Consider the following 23,508-nt stretch of genomic DNA (forward strand, 5'->3'; position numbering starts at 1 on the left):
GACTTAACAGTGGACAAACTTTTGCCAAGGCCACAGGATAGCTAGGGACATGGGGATCTAAATGTGCACTTGTCTTTATGGCCTTATCTTTGCCTTCCTCACCTGCTACTTTGCAAGTCCTCCCATTGGGTTCCAACACATAACCTTCGTCACAGTAACACCTGGAAGACCCTCGTTCGTTGTGGCAGTGCTGGCTGCAAAACCCTGGAGGGTCACATTCGTTGATGTCTTCACAGGTTTTGGAGTCGTTGGCCAGCTGGTACCCAAAGGGACAAGAACACTGAGCGCCAAAGGGGCCTTGGATACAGTCGTGTGTGCACCCGGCATTATTATCCGTACAGCTCTCCTGGTCTGCAAATAAGTGGGAGAGGGACATAAACCAGCAGGTATGAAAACCCCTCAACTCCCCTAAAGTATAGAAAAGGGAGTCGTAACAAATGCAAAGCAACAGTGCCTGCTCTTATGTAGGAGTAGGAGAGATTGGGGAACCTTCCATATATTACGATTAGACTCCCATCTTCCCTGACTGGGGAGGTTGGGAATTCAACAATATCTAGAGGGCCACAAGTGCACTAAGTAAGCTAAAGGAATGTATACTAATATGTATACATATAACTAACATGTTTTGAGGTAAATTCTGAGCCAATTTGGCAGGTATTAACACTTATAGCCAGCACGGAACGCCTGCTTTTCCTGTGGGCTGTCATTGCTGAAATGCCATCCATGTAGTACCAGAAGCAGAAAAAGATTTTGAAAGGTATCGTCAGCTAACAGGCATCTGAAAATAACAGCCGGTGCTCAGAATCCTCAAATGGCATAGCAAGAAAACTGATAGACAGAAAGCCATCCTAGCTTTTAAAAAAATAATAATGAGGAAAACATTACTTCAAAGTCCCAGCTATGGTTTCCACAAATGAACCACAAATACTTTGCTGCCTATATGAGTTCTCCCCACCTCCCACTCCCCACAAACTAATTGAGGTAAATATGGTATTGGATGTTATGATGAGATGCAAAGTCAAAATAATTCGCTTTTTACTTCATGATCCTTTCAAACATACTCATATACTCTAGCAGGTCACTTCCCTCTGATAGTGTAAAGTCTAAAATCTACTTTTTTTTCTTTAGCAGCAGAGGTGGTGAACCTGTGGACCTTCTGGTGTTGATGGACTACAAATCCCATCATTCCTAACCATCAGTTATCTTGGCTGAGGCTGATGAGAGTTGGGGAGTCTGGCAACATCTGGAGGACCACGGGTTCCCCACCACTGTTTAACAACACAAAAATGGATCAATTTAGAAGTCTAAATGTAGGCTGCGAGAAGCTCAAAAAGAACTTGGATTGCCCACCCTCTCCATAGCTCATAAAAAGGAATGGTTTAATACCAGAAATAGGAATTGTGGCAATTGGAGGCTTATTTTTACACAATCAGGTATGCAGAGAGAAGAATACAGGTTTGGTGTAGCTTAAATCTGAGTTGCTGTTTCTTCCTATCCCCCCACAAGCTCAAGGTGTCAATTTGAAGACAAAGTGAAGTGAGAACAAGAACATATGGATAGTACAGTGGTACTTCGGGTTACAGACGCTTCAGGCTGTGCACCACGCCAAACCCAGAAGTACTGGAACAGATTACTTCCAGGTTTCAGCGCTCACATATGCACAGAAGTGCTAAATCGCGCTTTGCGCATGCGCAGAAGTGCTGAATCGCAACCTGCGGCGCTGCGGGTTGTGAACGTGCCTCCCGCACGTATCACATTTGCAACCCGAGGTTCCACTGTACAGAACTTTGGGCTCCCCTTTGAACCCTTTTAAGTGACTGTGGCTGTGATAGAGAGGATCGGGTATGGTGAACACATACCAAGGGTTTTCTGCGATTGTTTTCTACCTCGGCCTGTTAAATGCCCCTCCAAACCCCACAACATGATCCTGAAAGTTGGGGGAATTCCCACAGAGATATGTGATGTGGCAGAAAAGCCTATAGTTAGAATTGAAAATTTAGCTGGTTTCATGTGCACACGTGAAAGCACTTCCTTTGCATGCACACATAGAATTCTGAAGATGCCCAAGGGAGCGGAGTGGAGATTATCTGAAATAATGCAGCCCCCTGAGCTATTGAGGATGAATACATGGCTGCCACATTCTGGAGTTTCCTCCTCAACCCTCAATAAAGTTTTTCGGTTCAGGAAAAACCCAAACCCAAATCCACAGTCTTTGAAACCTTCTCAGGAATACCTGTTTCTGTAAACAAGCCCTTAGCTAACAAATGCAACTTGGTGTCAAAATATTAATCTAGTATGCTTTAGGCTCATACCTGGCTGAGGCTCATCTGAGAATGTGCATTGATTAGAAAAAAAGGAGGAAAGAAAGAAAGAAGTTAGGATTAAGTGTAAATCAACACTGACAGTAATCATCACAAACACGGCTTCTGGCCGCTTGCCATTTTTTGAGATTATTATCCGATAAAAGTTAGAAATTGTACAGAAAATATTAAAGACCGGATGAAATTTAATTTTAATTAAAAGAAACTACTGATTATGTCCCAATCTCATAGACAGTGAATTTAACAAGTATTTGAGGATATAAGCAAAGTTTGAAACACATTTAACATATTAAACTCAACCGAAGCACTGCTGAAAATAAGGAACATACTCACAGTCTTGCACAGTTGCAAAAGGCCTGAAAGTTATGGTGGGGACATGCAATTGCGGGCTCCAGGTATTGCAATTAATATACAGTAAGCCCACAATTTATGCACATTTAACTTGCTCACATTCAACTTTGTGTGCATAGCAAAAAATAATAATAAATTAAATTAAAAAGCAGACAGAAAGTGGCAGTCCCACTTGCCACTGAATGTGCTTTGTCTATATTCAATTTTGGCTTTAGGCACCATCCCTGGAACGTAACCCCCACGTTAAGTCGCAGGTTTACCGTACAAACAAGTATATTATACTTCATTGTAACCTTTATGTATTTTACAATTTATTATGTCGGTATCCCACTCTTCCTTCAAGGAGCTCAGGATTCCAAATATAGCTGTTCCCATTTTACCTTTCACCATGACCCTGTAAAATAGAATAGGCTGGATTTCCCTAGGATATTCCTGCCCCATCCAATATCCAGGCATCTTGCAGATCCATCCTGCATTTGCCCTTAAAAAAAAAGGTAACTTACTGCACAAGGGCGATTCATCGGCTCCGTTAGGGCAATCAGCAAGATTGTCACATACTCTGCTGAGGTTTACACACATGCTGTGGCCAGGACATTGCCACTGCCAGCTGGGGCACCGGAAAGGCTGAGTGGGACAGTCTCTCTCGTCACTCATGTCACGGCAGTCGTTGTCACCATCACAGACCCAAGCACGGTAGACGCAGTTCCCATTGTCACAGTGGAAAAGGGAAGGAGGGCAGGTCCTGGGGGGGCATCGATGATGCTCATCTGAGCCATCCACGCAGTCGGGGTGCCCATCACATTCCCAGTTGGCAGGGATACAGTTGCCATCCGACTGGCACTGGAACTCATTCTGATGGCACATCCCAGGTGGCCTCGTGGCTGAAACATAGTCATACGAAGCATGTGGGAGACAGTCTACGCATTGGTGGAAAAGCAAGAAGAGCTGTGGCACACATTTTGGACACAAGGGGCAGCAATTTTTTGGAAATTAAGAGGAATTGTAAAAGGACTACCCTTGACATGACAGAATGGCATAGCAGAGACTAGATTCAGGTGGGTAGCCGTGTTGGTCTGACGCAGTCGAAATAAATAAAAAATTGTCCAGTAGCACCTTAGAGGCCAACTAAGTTTGTTCTGGGTATAAGCTTTCGTGTGCATGCACACTTCTTCAGACACAGATATCAGAGACTAGTACCCATTCCATTTAATGTCTGTGGACAGCAGCAATTTTACTTACATAAAAATATAACCAAACATTTTGGATATGCTTCAGTACAAAAGCTTGCACCTATCCCCTGGCCTTTGCCTGAAGTGCGGGACGTTTTTCTCTTGCTAATTTTATTCCTTTGCTAAGCATGCTGTTTTAAATGTGCATTCTATATTTCACTTCCTTTTAGTACTGTTTTATCTTGAAATGTTTCAGATATTTTAAGTTTCCTGTTAATTATGTTGCTCTTAATGTGTACTTTGTATGTTGTTTTCTTCTATAATATTTTATTTTGGAATGTTCTCTTAGATTGTTTTGATGCTGGTTGTAAACTGATTTAAGATTTTTTTCACTTAAAAATATAAAGCGGTATGGATACTTTGTAGTCATATAAAAAGAGTTTTCATTCGTTCAAACATCGTTCCCTCTTGCAGCCATTATAGTGTTGATATTTCTTCTTTTTCCTGTATTTTTTAAAAAAGGAATTTAATGCACATCTCATTGAAGCCATTAGGAAAACTCTTGTTGCTTTCAATGTGTGAATTGTTTCTAAAACTATACACAAAGCAGTTCAGTATAACAAAATTTGGATTCAGAAGACATGTGAGATCTAACCCATGTCATGTTATTATTGGAGAATGTCACTTTATTATGCGCCTCAAGCTGAGTTGTTGCAGACATCTCATCTTGTCCGCAGCCAGCGTGTTCAATTCTTCATAATATTTCACTAGTAACAGGGAACTTTGTCTGTTCCTATAGTCAGGACCAGTCCTGTCATTATGGAGAGTGAGGCAGCTGCCTCAGGCAGCTTACTTTGGATGTCATTAAAGGGCAGCAATTTGCTAGTTATTCAATCAATCATTGATGTATTTTACTGCCAAGGAGGAAAGGAGGTGTATATGGGATTTTCTCCCTCAAGTACTTGGGTAATAAGTAATTTGACTTGGGAGGACAGTCATCTGCTGCTCTGCCTCAGGCAGCCAAATGTCTTGGGTCAGTTCTGTACTTACGACAACCAGCCTCATCTGAGTGATCGCTGCAGTCAAAGACACCATCACACTGGTAATAATTGCTGATACACTGGTCTCCACTTGCACATTTAAACTCATTGGAACTACAGTTGTAAACTAAAATAAAAAAGAAAGATTATCTCAGGTTTCACTTGGTGACAAGCTTTTGGACAGTTTTTCTGCCATTGTACTAAGAGCGAGAACATGGCAGGCAGTGATTACGACTAAATATATATCCCTGGGGATTCTAGACAACAGGAGGAATGCTTGCATCACCCATTTCCCTGAAGTACAAGAAGAAGAAGAAAAAGAAGAAGAAGAATTTGGATTTGATATCCCGCTTTATCACTACCCTAAGGAGTCTCAAAGCGGCCATCAATCTCCTTTCCCTTCCTCCCCCACAACACACACTCTGTGAGGTGAGTGAGGCTGAGAGACTTCAGAGAAGTGTGACTAGCCCTGAAGATGAAAATGTCAAGTCGAAGGAGGAGGCAGGTGATACTTAACTGCAATCATGTTCATCCGCTCCATCTACACAATCCTTGTCACCATCACACACATAAAATGGATCAATGCACCTGTGATCAGGACACTGGAACTGACCAGGCTCACATGTCTCTGTGAAAGCTAAACAAGACAGCATAAAAACAAAACACCAACTTAATAGAATGCAGTGGTGCCTCGGTTCTCAAACGCAATCCATTCCGGAAGACCTTCCGAGTTCCGAAATGTTTGAAAACTGAGGCACAAAGGGCAGTCTGCAAATTCAATTGAGAAAAGCTGTTCGGCTTCCAATGGAAGCATTTACTTCCGGGTTTTCGGCGTTCAGGTTCTGAAACGCTCGTCAATGGAGACGTTCGAGAACCGAGCTACCGCTGTACCTATTTTCCCATAGCCCTATTTTGCATTAACACACTATGCAGAATATTACAGAGCTACACTCTGTGCAGCACCATCCTAAATGTATTTTCTAAGAAGGAAAATCTCCCTGGAACCAGTAGGACAAGTTCATTATGACTTAAGTCCCACCTATTTCAATGTTAAGTGCAACTAGTTCAGTCTAGAACCAACAAAGGAATCTGCCTTAGGAGACCACTGGTCCTCCTAGCTCAGTGTTGCCAATGCACACTAGTAGTAGGTCCCCAGGCCTTGAGGCGGGAGTCATTCCCAACCCTACCTGTGGCTTACTCCTACTAAGCATGCTTACAATGGTAGCCAGAGCTGTGTAGAAGCTGAGCTGCAGAGAATGAAAAGCAATGACTTTGAAGAGGGGGCTTAGGGTACCCGGGAGCTAAACTATCTGGGACTGTTCAGGGCCTGGATGGGGATCACATGGACACTGCTTTGGGTTTTAAAAGGCAGGAGAGGTTTTGTGCTGTTGTTGCAGAAAAGCAGGTTGCCGAGAAAGACTAAGCACAGCGCTGTATCCTCCCTATTTGAATGCTTACTGCAGTTTCTTTCATCTGATCCGTCACCACAGTCATTGTCTGTATCACACAGCCAGATTCTGGGAATGCACTTGCTGTTGTCACAGGTGAACAAGGCTGCCGGGCAGGAAGTGGGGCCCTGCGTGGGGCAGTGGAGCTCATCGCTACTATCGAGACAGTCGTTGTGCTTATCGCATCGCCACCGGTTAGGAATGCACTGGCCATTTCTGCAGGTAAAGGCCGACGAAGCACAAGAATTGTCTAGACGAGAAAATAAAACGTTGAGAAGATCTGAGTTATAATGCCACCAAAACCAGCCTTCCTGGCTACCACACAAAGATGTTCCACTCAATGTAAAAACACAATTTGGGGGTGGTGAGGGGGAGAAAACTCATCAGGTCTGAGTAACATAAATGGTATTTCATTCTACTGCCTATTACTGGTATAGGGGTTTGTGTCAGCATCGTGTGGGTATGTTTATGTATTTATTTATTTATTTTTACTGAGAATGCGAGCTCTCTTTTCCTCCAGCTGCAAGATGTCTATGACAAAACTGTCTCTCACTAAATGTAAACAAAAAGACTATGGATCAAAAGTGGAGACAATAGATGCACCTTTCCCTGTTTATCTGTTTTGTAACACAAAAAATCATTAATAAAAACTAATTTTAAAATAAAATAAATGGTATTGAAGGCTTAAACTATGTTCTCCGATTTATTGCAATAGGTGGACTGCAACTGAGAAATTTTTGAACAAAAGAAGTGACATTTGGGGGGAATACAAACAATACTTACTGAGGGATCCACAGTTCTGTTCATCGCTGTTGTCGTGGCAATCATCCACACCATCACATCGATAGTACCTGGGTACACACCTGCCATTGCCACAGGAAAAGGAGTATGAACCACACTGTAAAGTGGGAGGCTCATTGGATGGATCTTCCACGCAGGTCAACTGGTTAGAGCTCAGTTTCATTCCATAGGGGCAGCCACAAACCCGCTGAAAATTGGGCACTGGGAAGCAGAAATGGCTGCAGTCTCCATTGGGATTTGTTGCTCTGTTACAGTAGTTATTGCCTTCGAAAACACAATGAAAAATTAACTCGGAAGATTTGCAACACTTACAAAACACCCCCTTTCCCGAAGAAGGAAAAGATTCCTGAGACACAAAAGGTAAAAGTTGAAAATGGAAGGGCAAAAACTTGGGAATCTGTGAAAATGTTTAAAGGAGTTGAACAGATAATGCTACTGCAAATCAAGATGCTTCGACATACATCCTTGAAAAAGTACAATAGATAAGCTTACCTATTTGAGACTGAGCATTATATGCTTTCACGTGCATGATATTATTGATTCCCCTCCTAATAATAGTCATTTCTCCTCCATCAGACTTTCGGACCCGAACTATTCCGCCAAGTCTCCAGTCAGTGAAATATGCATAAGCTGCAACACCCAACCAAAAAACCAAAACATTACGGAGGTTATTATTATATATGAACAACAGGAATGCTCACATGCCAAAGCTGACTGGGCATATGTACTGGTTTGGATCCAACTGGCTGTGAGCCGTGTTTGTGGGGGTGGGTGGGGTTTTTTATGGATTCCATTTTTTCTGCTGCAGCCCCACCACCACCACCACCACATGCTGTTCTAGAGTTTCCCCCAACTGGAAGGAACAAACTGGAAGTGCAGGACAGAGAAGGGGGAGGCAAAAAAGCCTTGTTCCATTAAGCCGATCTCCACTTAGGGAAGTTAGGGTGCTAGTCAATTCTCAACTCTTCCTCAGAATTAGTGAGAGTCAGTGTGGTGTAGTGGTTAAGAGCGGTAGTCTCGTAATCTGGTGAACCGGGTTCGCTTCCCTGCTCCTCCACATGCAGCTGCTGGGTGACCTTGGGCTAGTCACACTTCTCTGAAGTCTCTCAGCCCCACTCACCTCACAGGGTGTTTGTTGTGGGGGAGGAAGGGAAAGGAGAATGTTAGCCGCTTTGAGACTCCTTCGGGTAGTGATAAAGCGGGATATCAAATCCAAACTTTTCTTCTCTTCTATCCATACTGCAAAAGTGATCTCTGGACCACTGTAGAATTTCACATGGGGAGTTGGGTGATGCAGCATGAAGATGAATGCGTGATGTGAGGTTCAGTCTATTTCTCCACATACTTGCTCCAGAAAGAGGCCATGGTGAATGGCATCGTTCACATTTGGTGATATGAGCAAGAAACAACAACAGCTTTTACAGCACGGAGTTTCAGAACCAACATTATTTCCCTCATTAAAAACAAACAAACCCAACCAACCAACAACAACAACATACTGGAAATCAGACAGAAAATGACCAAAGCTGCACTTGCAATGTCAAGAGAGTCAGATGCAAGGCTGAAACCTGCATTTTCTGTTTGCATGTGTATTCCAAAAGCAAATGAAGAAGTGAAACCTCATAAACCCGAGATAAGGGAACCTGAAGCCACCCAGATGTTGTTGGGCTGCAACTCCCACCATCCCTTACACTTTGGGACATGCTGACTGGGGCTGGTGGAAGTCGGAGTCACAACAACACCTGCAAGGCTACCAGTTCCCCATCCCTGTTGTAAACAATCCTTTTGCAAGAAAACCTGCATTTCAATGCATTGCAACCTACTATATTCCAAAAGGCTTTTATACCGTGAGAGACTGAGGACCGCTGTGAGGACTCAACATAGATACTGACCTCCAAAGATAGTGAGACCAAATGGATGTGTCATCTGATTAATTCGTTCCAGCGTCTTCCTATCCAGCCCATCAAAGGTACTATGTTCAATCTTATCAAAGAAGGCATCCACCCAGTAAAGCCTTAAAGAACTGAAAGAAATGAGAGTTTTATTTGAATTTTTACAGAAAGGTAGTTTGCCTGCAGAGACATGCAGGTGGAAGGTATATTCCTCTGTAAATAATTCCCATCTAATTGCTATTCATCTCAATGGAGGTTTCTGCACCATAAACATCCGGAGCAAAATTAGTATTTTGAGGAGGATGAAATGTTCCAGAATCCACCTTTCACAAGTTCCCTCACTGTTTTCGCTGCTCCCCTTTTCAAATGAGGCTTCTTCCTGGGAAATCTTCCCTGTCAGTTGGGGCCCACACAACAAATGTCCTTTTAAATGTGTTGGGGGGGGGATTTGGGTTTGTTTTGTTCTTGTTTTTTATTATGTATTTTGTGGTTTTACTTTGCATTTTTATACTGTGAACTGCCCGGAGATCTTTAGATAAAGGGCGATGTACAAATTTAATAAAACGATAATAAAATGATTGATTCCATACAGCCATTCAGAGTTGGATCAGTTGCATAAGTCAATCCAGAATGAGGGCAATGCTTTCTGGCTCAGCAATGCCCTCACTTCGGAGGTGTGAACCGTTTCAATCTCCTTTCAAAGCACACCTTGAGGCAGGGAAAACACTGGAAAAAGGTGCCTATCACTACAGATCAAAGCTTTGGCTAAGGTATCCTCTCCCACCCTTTCAGCCCAGCCGTAATTGAAAACTTTAATCTGTTGTTTGGAATGGCATTTCATAACTTACTTCCCTACCATCTAAAGTATTTCAACTTTTGGTGACAAACTAAAAGCATCTGTAGTTTGCAAGAAAATGACGTGACTATCGGCATTCTGGAAGAAATGGTCGTTTTGCTGCTTCATTTGCTGTAGTGTAAAGATTATTTCTGCAATGTCCGCTGGTTGCATAATATCTGCTTTTAAAAATCCTTGTTTTGATTTGATTTCTTACCTCCAATCAATAGCTAAGCCGTTAGGCCAGCCAAGTGTTGTGTTCACAATTGGTAAGGCATGTGATCCATCACTCCATGCTCTCATGATCTTAGCAGGCCGGAACCAGTCCGTCCAAAATATGTATCTGGAAATAATAATAAAAATGCACTGAAACTACAAATAGTCATCAAAATGTTGATATTTCTCCCCGGCCTGTCACCTGCAGTGCAATAAAAACCCAACCCCCAAACTAAAAACGGTCTTTTAGACATAGTACTTACTATGTTCTGACACTTGTTCTTGCTATCGCTTATAGAGGAAACAAATTTAAAAACAAACTGAACTCAACTCAACTCAACACTCACTCACTCACTCACTAAATAAAAGGATAATAATGGATTGGATTCAGATTTCCCTTGAGCGGATTTCATGGGGGACTACACTGGAGGAAGGGATTGGCAGGAAATTTTCATCTATTTCTTTTTCCCCTTATGCCCCCCACAGTGCCATTTCCCATGATGTTCCAAAGGGCACTGTGACCCTGCGGAGTATTTTGGGAGGGAAGTACAGTGTGCTGCAAGGGAAAATCCATGAAAAATTACCTAGGGATAACTTGACCCTAAATAATAATAGTAATAGTAGTAGCAGTGACCAGTTTTCACCAAAACAAATGTTTAACTCAATAGAGAAGCAAGTGCCAGCCATATTGCTAAGAACTGGAGCATTCCCTCCCCATCCATTATGGATAAACAGCAATAAATAAAAACATTATGGCTTCTTGTTACAGATCTGTCAACAGTTAACAATATGGAAATAAGGAAATAGATAGGAGGAAGGTTTTTCCATAGTATAATCAAAGTTACAAGGCATTCATAGAATGTTCAAATTAGCCTCTCGCCCAGAGATAATGGGAACTGACTCCAGCTGCATAACCAAGTGCCAGGAGAGGGAGCCCCAGTCATCAGAGGCAGTACACATAACCATGGTAATAAGCTCCGCATGGACTTTGCATTCTGAAATAACTTCTTTTTCCTCTACAGAGCAAAAACATCAGGCTGGGATTTGGCCCTCAGAACGGAGTATCAGAGACTAGGTAAGTGAAAGACATGAACTAACACTCCTCCAAGAGAGTTATTTATACAGATAACACCGTGGAGATAACAGGAACTCTTACGCTGCAGTGAGTTCTGTTCCAATCCAAAGAAAGAGCACAGAACAAACGCTTCTTGGTTTTTTAATAGATAATTCTGCTGAATACCCCTTTTGTGTTGATTTTGTACCACCTTGCGTTTTGCTCTGGATGTTGTAACTGGTGCCAGGACAACAAGGAGGAGGGGGAGGGATGCCTGAACAAGGGGAAGATATCTGAGATGGGAAAAGGAGGCTCCGGGACTGAAAACAGCAAGAAGTATTTTTGAAATACAAAACCACATGGCCCTTAAAACACACACAAACAGTAAAAAAAAAAAAAAAAGTTGGAGTCAATCTACAGTTTCAGAAATATCATGTGGTACAGCCCTCCCGGACCTGGTATCACTTCAGAATGGAGGCGGTGCAACAGCATGGTTGAATACCCACATTTTTAATAGCAATCCTGCATGTGGAAAAACAGGTTACAGTAGAAATCGTTTCTATAGCATTCAAGCTTTCCAGACAGGGGACTATTGACACAGAAGAGCGTTCTAGCACATGATGCACTGCCTGCATCACACAGCAGCATCACAGAAGGGCTTTACCTTGTTATATTTCTGAACACACAGCTGAGTGCTGAGACTTACCCAATAACAGGATGAACCACTATTGAACGAGGGTTATTCAGATTCTGAACTATAGCTCTTCTCGATTTATCAGCCAATCTCATGACACTAATGCTCCTATATGGAGGGTCCGTCCAGTAGATATTCTTGGAGATCCAATCAAAAGCCAAGTCTTCAACTCCTTCCACTCTGTTGGCTACAAGGATTTCCCTGCCTGGTGTTCATATAAAATGGACATAAATGGGGAACTTTCTATTTAAGCGTTATATGATAGTTAACTATTTGTTTAACCACTTCCCCTCTGCAATCCCCAAAGTGAGTGGCCAGTGGATGGGGAAGTAAGCAGTAGATTTCTATCTCATCATGTGTTCATTGCTATCAACGCTGCTTCCGTTCCGCTACAGTTTGATTCCCATTAAAACCTATTTGCTATGGCCAGAACTAACCTAATTACCCAGTAATTAATTCCAGTGGAAGGGCACCATCAAAACCAATGCAGACTACAGCATACCATTTGCAGACTAATAATAATGATAGTGAATACTGCTCCATTCCTGAAGTAGGTTGAACATGCAAATTACGGCAACTTCCACTCCCATTTCCATAGGAATTCTATGGAATCCCTATCTATAAGCTCAGTGGTAGAAAACATTTTCTGTGTGCAAAAGATCCCAGGTTCAATTTCCTGTTAAAAGGAACTGAGGAACCATAGTTGGAAAACATCTCAGGCCTATATTTTAGATTTAGAAGGTGACTGGGCCAGATCCGGGCCACTGGGCCTTAGTTTGCCTACCCATGCCTAAGAGGCCCAATCGTCTTCTAGATCCGGCCCACAGACGGTCCGGGAATCAGCATGTTTTTACATGAGTAGAATGTGTCCTTCTGTTTAAAATGCATCTCTGGATTATTTGTGGGGCATAGGAATTTGTTCATTTTTTTTTTTTCAAAATATAGTCTGGCCTCCCACAAGGTCTGAGGGACAGTGCTGAAAAAGTTTGCTGACCCCTGCCTTGAAAAGCAGCTCCCAATCAATGCAGACAGTATGAAGCTATGGCGGTTCCCTCATTGCGAGAAGCCAAGTTACAGGGAACCAGGCAGAGGGCCTTCTCGGTAGTGGCACCCGCCCTGTGGAACGTCCTCCCATCAGATGTCAAAGCAATAAACAACTACCTGACATTCAGAAGCCATCTTAAGGCAGCCCTGTTCAGGGAAGTTTTTAATGTGTGACATTTTAGTGTATTTTTGGTCTCTGTGGAAGCCGCCCAGAGTGGCTGGGGAAACCCAGCCAGATGAGCGGGGTACAAATAATAAATTATTATTATTATTATTATTATTATTATTATTATTATTATTATTATTATTATTATTATTACATAAGACAGTCTATAGAGATGAGCTATTTTTGCTCTTTTAAAACAGCAGTTTTGCTTTGTAGTCTGAATCAATGGGATCAAAAGCGATTATTACCCATTTTTCCCTGCTCAGTTCAAGATGCTAAGATAGGCAGAGGAGGAAATCAAAACAGAGAGATTTGCATCTTACCTGTCCCATCTGTTTTTTGTTTATAAATTATATCCTTAATGGTATCAGAATAGAAGATGGTATCCTCCTGGGCGTAGAAGTCAATCCCAACAAAATAGGAAGGGGTCCCTGTCACAGGGATGATCACATCTTCCTGGGTGGAAAGATTGAATGGGATTCCACGAACAGCTAGTTGGGATGAGAAGAGCAGAAACTGCTGCACAGCTGTAAAGGGAAAGAACACCAAAAAGATCAGCTACCTTACTTCAAGGCTCCAATGATCCTAAAATAATAGTAGAAGTTAATGCTTTTAAAAACATAACTGAGAGGAGAAAATATCCATGCAAGAACATTTACCAGAAAAGACAAACTCAATTAAAAATGAAACGTGAAGAACAGAAAATTACAACGAAGCATGTATACAACCTTAAACAAGTGCCCAATCTAAAGGCATATGATGTTGTCAACTTGCTGAAACTAAGCAGGCCTTCATCAGGCCAATGCCTCCATCAGACACTGTCTAAAAAACCTATATTGTGAGATTTGTGATGGAAGAAAGGTGGAATATAAATGTGATAAATAAATAAAATAAGGGCTAAACCCAGCAATGGAACTTTGCCTGCTCTTGATCACAACAGAACCCAATCACACGCCCAAATCATTTCTGAAATGAGAAGTATATGCAGTGGATGCAAGCCAAGGAACTGGGATGGGCTGCAGATATGGGACTATCTTTGAAACACAACAGTTCCCACCATGTGGAATACTTTGGGCAAGCATAGGAAACATGCACAACATCCCTACGGGGAGATGCGAGTAGTCCCACATGCACTCTGCTACATAATGGTGCACAACAGCTGTGAGGATTGCACACACTGAATCTGAAAAGCCAGCTAGCAATACAGCCATCCATAGAAGCATTACTTAAAGAGAGTCAGCATGAGTCCTTACCAATGCAACGTCGTCCGTCAGCATGCAAGTCAAAGCCCAACATGCATTTGCAACGATAGCCAAGACCATCATTATCTGTTTTGTGACTGAGAACACAGATCTGCTCACACCCTCCATTATTGCTACCACAAGGGTTTCTTACTGGAAAAAAAGAATACGGTTACAGCCTTACCAAACTAAATCAAATGTTAGGTTTTCATGATGTTTTTAATTTCATTGGTACTTTTACCTAAGTGCATGCACAACATGAGGGACAAAATATCAGCTTTCCTCTACTCATGTTGAGTTTTTCTTTCTACATATCAAGTACATTTAAGTCCCATTGATTTAAAAGGGAAAGCAAAAAGCATTCCTCTCTCCTATTGAAAACAATGGGACTTGAATTGCGTAACTTCTTGGATCAGAGGCTGTCTCACACCTAATTCATCTGAAACACATTCATTCATTCATTCCAGCTAATAAGAAAATGCCGCTTTCCCCTGTAAGAGTACTTAGAACAGTATGCTTAATAAAGAAAAGAAAATTACACACACACACACACACCAGACCCTCCAAGTGTCCCTATTTTCCAGGGACAGTCCCAGATTTACAGAATCTGCCCCAGTTTCTGATTTGATCCTGGAATGTCCCGCTTTTCCTTAGGATGTCCCTATTTTCATTGGGGAAATGTTGGAGGGTATAGAGATAAGTAACTTACACAACCTTTAGAAGACATCTGAAACCAGCCCTGTATAGGGAAGTTTTTATTGTTTAATATTTTATTATGTTTTTATATATGTTGGAAGCCGCCCAGTCAGATGGGCAGACTATAAATAATCAGATTATTATTATGGAATAGGATGTCCCTATTTTCATCGGAGAAATATATAACATACACATATATATACACCTATACATATACACTCTCTCTTTCTCTCTCTCTCCATGCCAAAATATACTTCAGAGGCTGGCTGAGGCCTAGAAATCCTCTTGTAAGGGAATTTCCATACACAGACCTTCCCAAAAGATTATCAGCACTGCCAGCTTTAACAACACTTATCACTTGGAAGATAGGACAGGGTGCTTATAATTAATATCCCAGCTGCCAACCCGTAAATAAGTATGCTGTGATGTTACAGGTAGGTAGTCGAAACAAAATAAAAAAATTCCTTCCAGTAGCACCTTAGAGACCAACTAAGTTTGTTATTGGTATGAGCTTTCGTGTGCATGCACACTTCTTCAGATAGTGTGCATGCACATCAAGGATGCGACCAAACCAACAAGGAGAACAGCTCACATACAGCCCAAACTGCTAGATGCACGAAGTATCCCTTGTCCTGCATGCTGTTGTCATATCCATTGGGCTCCTTCTTCCCTTACAAGTGCAAAGATTCCGTTACGTCGGAGATGGGGAGCCCAAGGGCCTCCAAGTCCTATCCATCAAAGATGGCATGGTCGATGGTAAGGCTGCAGTTTAGCCAGACATGCCTTACATCTGTTTGGTTGTATTTTATTCTTTGAAAGCTTCAAGGGAATAAGACACTGAATGAACATCACCCATACGAAGCATTCATGCAACACATTTATCACAACTAATAGCCAAATCTACGGCATCCAATCGCACCTCCAGCCATTTTAAAGAGGCTACTTCTCTTTGGCTCCCTCATTCGACTTACCATAGGGCTGCCTGAGAGCATGATAGACTGTCACTCCGTACGGACGCAAGGAAGACTGATAAATAACTTGTGGGTTAGAATCCTCAAATTTATTAGCTTTCATCACCGCCATCTTTGTCCAGTCAGTAAAATACACATTGTGTTCAAAAAGGCTTATTCCATAAGGATGAGGAATCAAGGAGCCTCCGTGAGCTATTGTTCTCCTGTTTGTGAGTCAGAAAGAATTATTTTTCATTAACAAAATCTGAAAATGAAGACTTATAGTCAGGCAAGATCAATATTACATTCCATCTCTGGTTAAGGTGGCTTCACAAGGGATTTAGCAACTGACTTGCGGAATCATAAACAAATATGCGCACTGAGGGTCAAAGAAGAAAAATCATAGAGGAGAAAACTATTGGGACGATGTAAAATTGAAAAGACTGAACAGGACATCAAGGAAGGGTTATAAGGTGGTGGTCAACTAGATGAGCTTCTTTAAAAAAAAATAAGGAAGAAATTAAAGGGTTCAAACCAATAAAACCAATTTAACTGCTTTACTGGATCAGATTAAAGGCATGCTGTTCTCACAGTGTCAAAAAAGAAGACTATGGGGAACGCACAAGCAGAACCTGCACACAATGGCACACAATTGCATGCCTACAATTCTCAGCAACTGTTCATAATAATAATAATTTTATTATTTATACCCCGCCCATCTGGCTGGGTTTCCCCAGCCACCCTGGGCGGCTTACAGCACATATTTTTAAAAATTGTAAACGATCAGACATTAAAAATTTCCCAATACAGTCCTGCCTTCGGGTGGCTTCTAAAAGTCAGATAGTTTATTTCCTTGACATCTGATGACAGTAACCATCAGAACTAGTAGCTATTGATAGCCTTAATGGACTTTGGAATTGATTGCGGCATTAATTATGAAGCAAGGCAATTAGCAGATTCACACCAAACATTTAAAGCACATCTGCCATACATTTGAAGTATGTGACTTCCCCCAAAGGATCCTGGGGAGTGCAGTTTTTCCCTCACAGAGCTAAATCTCCCAACATCCTTACCAAACTACAGTTCCCAGAATTCTTGAGGGGAGGGCTGTGAGCTTTAAATGTGCATTTGGGTGTGTGCTTTAGCTGTATGTGTCAGAAGAACTGCTGCTGTACTATATCCAAACGAATCGAAATTTTTGCTTAAAAGTGCATTTTTTAATGTTATCTTAAATATGCTGCTTATACCGAAGCATCTCATTTACTTTTATATTAATAAACTAGCAACTGTTCCTCTCTGGAAGGAATGTTACATCTGAAGTTCCAGGCAGCAATAAGTAACAGGCTTTTTTATCTTAAAGGTGGGGGAGAGTATTCTATTTGCGTTCCTGGTTCACTAGACAGTGGAAATGACCTTGAAAAGTCCAGATTACAAGGAAAAACAAAGATAGGACTTTAAAATTAAGTTCTCCACTGTAAACAAAAGGAGCAAATGGGATGGAAGGCGCTGTGTGGGTGCCAACTCCCTGGCATCCAGAATTGTGCAGAGTTGTGTACAGTATTTAGGGATTGACATTTCCAGAAGGGATACCCTGCCCCTCCTCTACCAATCATCTTAGGATCAACATTTGAAGCCCCCAAACCATTCCCTTCCCCTACCCAAGAATATACAAATCAACATGGGCGATGAAATAACCTTCTGCACTCCTACAAATACTAAGGATCAACACAATATTCTTATCCTTATTCTCTCCTATCAATGCATGAAACAGGGAGAGCCTACCACTTTTCTGTTAATAATTTAGCCCAGGAGTTGCCAGCAGAGTCCTTCAGATGTTGGTTGACCACAGCTCTCACCAGACCAAGCTAGTATGGCTAATGGTAAGGAATTATGGGAGTTGCAGCCAAATAACATCTGAGGTTAGCTACCCCTGGCCTTTTACTGCTCACAGATCCAGGGACAGTGGTGAATATCTAAAAAAAACCCCAGATGTTTCATAATATAGTTTCAAATATTTATCCATCTGCTTTATAATCCTGTGTGGATTTAATGGAAATCCATAACACACAACTCTCATAAACTGTTATGAAGATTATCATTGGAACAAGCGATAGTACAAATAAATTAACAACCAAAAATATTGATTAAAACTTCTTCCCACCTCTGCAGTCCATCGTAAGTTACAGTTTCGATGTAATCAAACCGGCTATCCACCCAGTAAAGTCTCTTCGATACAATATCCAAAGTTATCCCAGCAGGCCAGCCTAATTTTGTTTTAACCAAGTCTAGGCGGTTTGTTCCATCCATGAAGGCTCTTTCCACTTTCGGGTCACCAGAGAGACTATCCCAGTCTGAGAAAAATAAATAACTATAAAAGGGAAGAAGAAAAGAAAAATCCACTGAGTGCCTCTCAGTCTTCAGAGAAATACTAGAAATAGTCTTGTGGCACCAGACCAGCCGTTCTGCTCACTGGCCAGGACAGGACACATGAGGAACTAGGGTCAGTGTATATGTTACACCAGCCACCAAGAAATGCAAATTCTTATCACATCAGTCCCTCAAACTGCATGGAGGAGCTCCCCAGTAATGCCCTCTGTCCCATGCAGAACCATTGCAATGAGAAGACTATTCCCAGCATCTTATACAGTGGACTAACTACAGCAAACAGAGACCAAGGCCCCAATCTACTTACAACCAGTTGATTAATGTAGATCGCCTAAAGCAACAGAACTTTAAGGATGTGTCTGTCAGATGGATAGATCTTCTAAACTTGAGCAAGCTAGATATCAACTAAGTTGTCTTTTTCATCAGCATATGTATAGTTATACTAAATCTCTTTGTAAGAAGACATTTCTAAGTAAGGTCACATACATACCATACCTTTGAAGTTCATGGCTTCCTCCAAAGAATCCTGGGAACTCTATAGTTTTTTCATGAGCGGTGGGAATTGTATCTCTGTGAAGGGTAAACTATGGTCCCCACGATTCTTTCAGGGAAGCCATGTTCTTTGAATGCATGGTCTGCATGTTGATGTGAGAGATAACTAATTATCACTATCTCCATTTTTATGTTCACACCCATCTTTCCCAGGCACTGATTCTGCAGCAAGTACTAAGAAGGTGCCTGCCATCTCCTGCCAAAGAAATAAACACAGTGAGTTGCACCATATTTCTTCCTCTTCTCTTGGATTCAGCAAAATGTTCCTATCACGACTCTTGTACTGCTGCTCCTGAACACAGTTGTTACAGCAGTGAACAAGGGAATGTAAAGCAAAATAATGAAATTCTGCAAGCGTCCACAATATTTCAAAAACTTTATACAGTTTACAAATGGAAGGAATTCTGTTTAATTCAGCATTATAACTTACCCAACAGTAGGATCGACAGCTATTCCTCTAGGGTTTCCCAAGCTTTCAGCAATAAGAGTTACTCGATTAGTTCCATCCAAATTTACCATATCAATTCTGTTGACACTGGTTTCTACTATATAGAGCTTGTTGTTAATCCAGTCCACAGCTAGGTTTTCAGGTGTGTCGACTGAAACATTTAAAACTTCATGGATTTCAGAGCCATCAATGCCAACTGAAAAAACCTGAAAGTAAAGTTTGAATTACAATGGTGAGGTCTTTGGACATTCAGAGCCCCCTCTGAATACAGGTCTAGCATCAGCAATCAGACTTTTGTCTGCACAGACCACTTGAAATTTGTTGAGTCCCGGCAGATCCCTTGAATTATTTTTCTGCCTGTTGTAGCAATTGTAACGTGCTGCATTAGATGCTGTGTGGCTTTCACTGTATTTCACTGTATGTTTCTTTTATTTCTCATATACTGTATTTTATTGTAAAGTAATTTGAATTCCATAGAATTCAATACAAGAACAGAATAAAATACAACACGATATAAAAAACAAAAGAAGAAAAATACAAATAAAAAACAATATGAAGACTGAATGTGATGGATGTGCATCTTCCATCTTCAACCACAAATGCACAGACATGTCATGGACCATCAGAGTGAAGTTTGTGGACCACAGATTGGGAGCCCTTGATCTAGGGGATGCAGAGAACGGGCTACAGATGAAGGCAAATGTTCTCCACATCACTACTAACCAATTTGTTCTGAGAGACAAATCCTTCCTGCTCCCAAATATAGGTTTTTTAGTTTGTTTTTTTAGTAACTGGACAGGAGAATATTTTTAAGGGCATTTGCAAGGCAAGAGAAAAAGCAACTTGTTCTTCTTAACTCATATTCCCAATGTTTTTAAAGTAATTACTCATGAACCATTTGGATTTGAAGCTGAATACACCTTTTGGATTATATGAACTTAATATAAGCAATGCATAAAAGCAATGGAATAAAATATTGGCCCATAGCACAACACACTGTCAATATTTCTTACCTAGAGCTCAATTATCTGTAATATACTTGAGGGATATTTGATTTTTATCTCCTCAGAGAACACAGTACTTTCACATTTTAAATGATCAAGTTTCAAGAAATTGCAAAGGAAAAAATACACTCAGTTTTGAAAGAATGTCTACTATTTCTCTTAATTAGGTTTTTGGACTCCATTTCCAATCATATTAAGAGTTGCTCAAGATAGTACCATAGCATAATAGTGTGCTTTGTTTGATAAATCACATGTAAGAGCATAGCTCGCAAGTGCGGTCCTTATCATAAAACCATCTCAAAGTTCGTTTTTGTTGGGAAACAAAGGAGGGCCCTGCATCTGTTCCGAGAAATGAAAAGTTATCAACACATCCTGCTCTTGGATCCCTCTGCTCCAAAAATGCCATTTTGCTCGACATTTCAACCTACCTTATCTTGCACTGTATCTGTCCAAAATACTCTACGCAGCTGAAAATGAAAGTCCACACCGACGGCGACTCCACGGTTCCGGGATCGGACTAGAGTCTGAAAACTGCGTCCATGAACATCTCCAACCAGCAAATCACGGCCATTAGAAAAAATAACTGAGGCAACTCCAGCTGAAAGAACAGATGGCATTAATGTGCCATTTCTTGTGCAGTTGGGCATTAGCTAGAAAACTACAGAAAGGGTGGGTAATGACCAACAGTTAACTGTGACAACTGGGTGTACCACCAGCCTATAAAATGTTACCTTACAGGCACACATATTCTATACATTTTCTAGAATCTGGTTCTCTACGGCAACCCCAATATTAAGCCCCAATTTACACATGAAACAGAGGGTCATGATGCCCAGATTATCTGGATAATGGTCTATACAGTTATCTGCTTGTATGAACAGGTATTCATGCAGTTCGTATCATAGCCCTATTCCGAACATTTTTCATTTTCTATTGTTTCTTAGGTCAATATACAACCAAGACCTAATCCCACCACCACCAATTCATACAGGTAACTAACTATATCACAGAAGTGCCCATATGGTTACACATTGTGGAAGAAGCCACATAACTGGTGTAACATGTAAACTGGGTCTCATTCTCTGCCCAATTTAAAGCACCGGCCCAATTTAAAGCACTTTTAAGCATCACCGATTTCTGTTGTGGAGATAAATGCACATTTAAGAAAGCTGCCACATACTGAGCCGGACAACTGGTCCATCTAGCTCAGACTGGAATTTCTTTCTGGAGATATAATAATGGAATGTGGAACCTTCTGCATGCAAACCATAAGTATGGCCACTGAGCTATGGTCTTGTTTAAACCTCTCCCATCTAAATCAATGGCACTTAGAAATCCTTCCTGGCGTCTTTGTTTTCATTACTTGGTGAAGGATACTGGGGGGACTTGCTGGCTGGTCTTCCAGCAACAACTGGCTAATAGGTAAATAAATGGTGCAGGCAGTGACAGCAAAGTGCTGGGAGGCCTTGCAAAACTTTAAGCATCCTTGCATTACACTCAAGGGCATTCCATTTATCACAAGCATATAATCGGCTTTCCTTTCAAGCACCTGTGAGATGACAAGATAATGTTAGCTTTCAAAGCATCGCTCAAGGGAGAAAGATCAGCTCCGAGAACTACTGGCTTACATGAGGTATTGGCTCGGCAGTGGCGGTGATGCTCCAAGACGTAACCTTCTGCGCAGTGACACCGATGGTGGCCAACGCGGTCTTCGCACACTTGGTCACAAATGCCCCACGTCTTGCAGTCGTTGAAGTCTGTGACACAGACAAGGTTGCAAACATTGCCAAGCACATTCTGTCCACAGAATTCATCACTTTCTTTCTGCCTATTTGCAGGAGTCCTATCTTACACAGATGCACATGCTTCCTTACTAACAGAAAGATGCCCATCAGATTCAGATGTTATAAACGCATGCCTCTTCCATATTTTCCAGGAACTTAGGATCTAAAAATACCCAAGACTTCTGAGAGTATTTTGAGTAAGGGGTCCACAGGACACAGCAGTAGCAACCACAACAACCAGCTCCTCTATGTGGTTGCATTAAGTTTCCATTCTCCTTAAACTCACCCCAGACTGATGCCCATCTTTGGAAAACCGCTGCCTTGGCTAAAATGTGGGCTGCCATTTAATAAAGATGACACACTAACTATATGAGGCAGCATGTAATGCAACAGGTAGGACATTGGGTTTGAACCCTGGTTTCAAGTTTCAAGTTCAAACACTGGCTTTTGCTGCCCAGCCATGAAACAAACTGGGTGTCCTTTTGCCAATCACAACTCCTCAGTGCTCAGTCTACCCTGATCAAAATGAAAAAGAGATATATCAATTTATATGCTCAAATGCTTATTCAAACCAATCCCAACCACTTATTTTACAATAAAAACTCACAGCAACTCTAAATCAGATGTAAGTTAACTTGGAAGAAATGGAGGCAGTGAGAGATTTTACTTTCTTGGGCTCCATGATCACTGCAGATGGTGACAGCAGTCACAAAATTAAAAGACGCCTGCTCCTTGGGAGAAAGGCGATGGCAAACCTAGACAGCATCTTAAAAAGCAGAGACATCACCTTGCCAACAAAGGTCTGTATAGTTAAAGCCATGGTTTTCCCAGTAGTGATGTATGGAAGTGAGAGCTGGACCATAAAGGCTGATCACCGAAGAATTGATGCTTTTGAATTATGGTGCTGGAGGAGACTCTTGGGAGTCCCATGGACTGCAAGAAGATCAAACGCATCCATTCTTAAGGAAATTAGCCCTGAGTGCTCACTGGAAGGACAGATCGTTAAGCTGGGGCTCCAATACTTTGGCCACCTCATGAGAAGAGAAGACTACCTGGAAAAGTCCCTGATGTTGGGAAAGATTGAGGGCACAAGGAGAAGGGGACGACAGAGGACGAGATGGTTGGACAGTGTTCTCGAAGCTACAAACATGAGTCTGACCAAACTGCGGGAGGCAGTGGAAGACAGGAGTGCCTGGCGTGCTCTGGTCCATTGGGTCACGAAGAGTCGGACACGACTAAATGACTAAACAACAAGAAAATTAACTTGCTCTGTGATTTGTGAAAACCACCTTTCTTAAAATGATGGGGACCGCAATGCCAGTAGCTACGAGAGACTTCACAAAATCATGCTTTAGCAGAAGGGATAGGTCTAATCAAATTTTAAAAAAACAATTGTGTGTTTTTATTAGGGGTTTCT

At 41.6% G+C, this 23,508-nt stretch overlaps 1 protein-coding gene across 1 annotated transcript in view; it reads right to left on the reverse strand.

The window, feature by feature from the left end:
- Positions 1-23,508, reverse strand: part of LRP2 (LDL receptor related protein 2) — a 145,084-nt gene that overhangs the window by 73,949 nt on the left and 47,627 nt on the right. The window contains 17 exon segments of the mRNA XM_081189106.1: positions 103-351; positions 3,176-3,553; positions 4,892-5,008; positions 5,399-5,518; positions 6,340-6,579; positions 7,113-7,394; positions 7,623-7,760; positions 9,023-9,153; positions 10,075-10,200; positions 11,834-12,026; positions 13,355-13,558; positions 14,285-14,425; positions 15,940-16,142; positions 18,080-18,286; positions 19,286-19,509; positions 20,736-20,905; positions 21,936-22,064. Coding sequence (XP_081045232.1) covers positions 103-351; positions 3,176-3,553; positions 4,892-5,008; positions 5,399-5,518; positions 6,340-6,579; positions 7,113-7,394; positions 7,623-7,760; positions 9,023-9,153; positions 10,075-10,200; positions 11,834-12,026; positions 13,355-13,558; positions 14,285-14,425; positions 15,940-16,142; positions 18,080-18,286; positions 19,286-19,509; positions 20,736-20,905; positions 21,936-22,064 — 3,252 coding nt within the window.

The sequence above is a fragment of the Podarcis bocagei genome, assembly GCF_964188305.1.
Source record: "Podarcis bocagei genome assembly, chromosome: 1".
Lineage (NCBI taxonomy): Eukaryota > Metazoa > Chordata > Lepidosauria > Squamata > Lacertidae > Podarcis > Podarcis bocagei.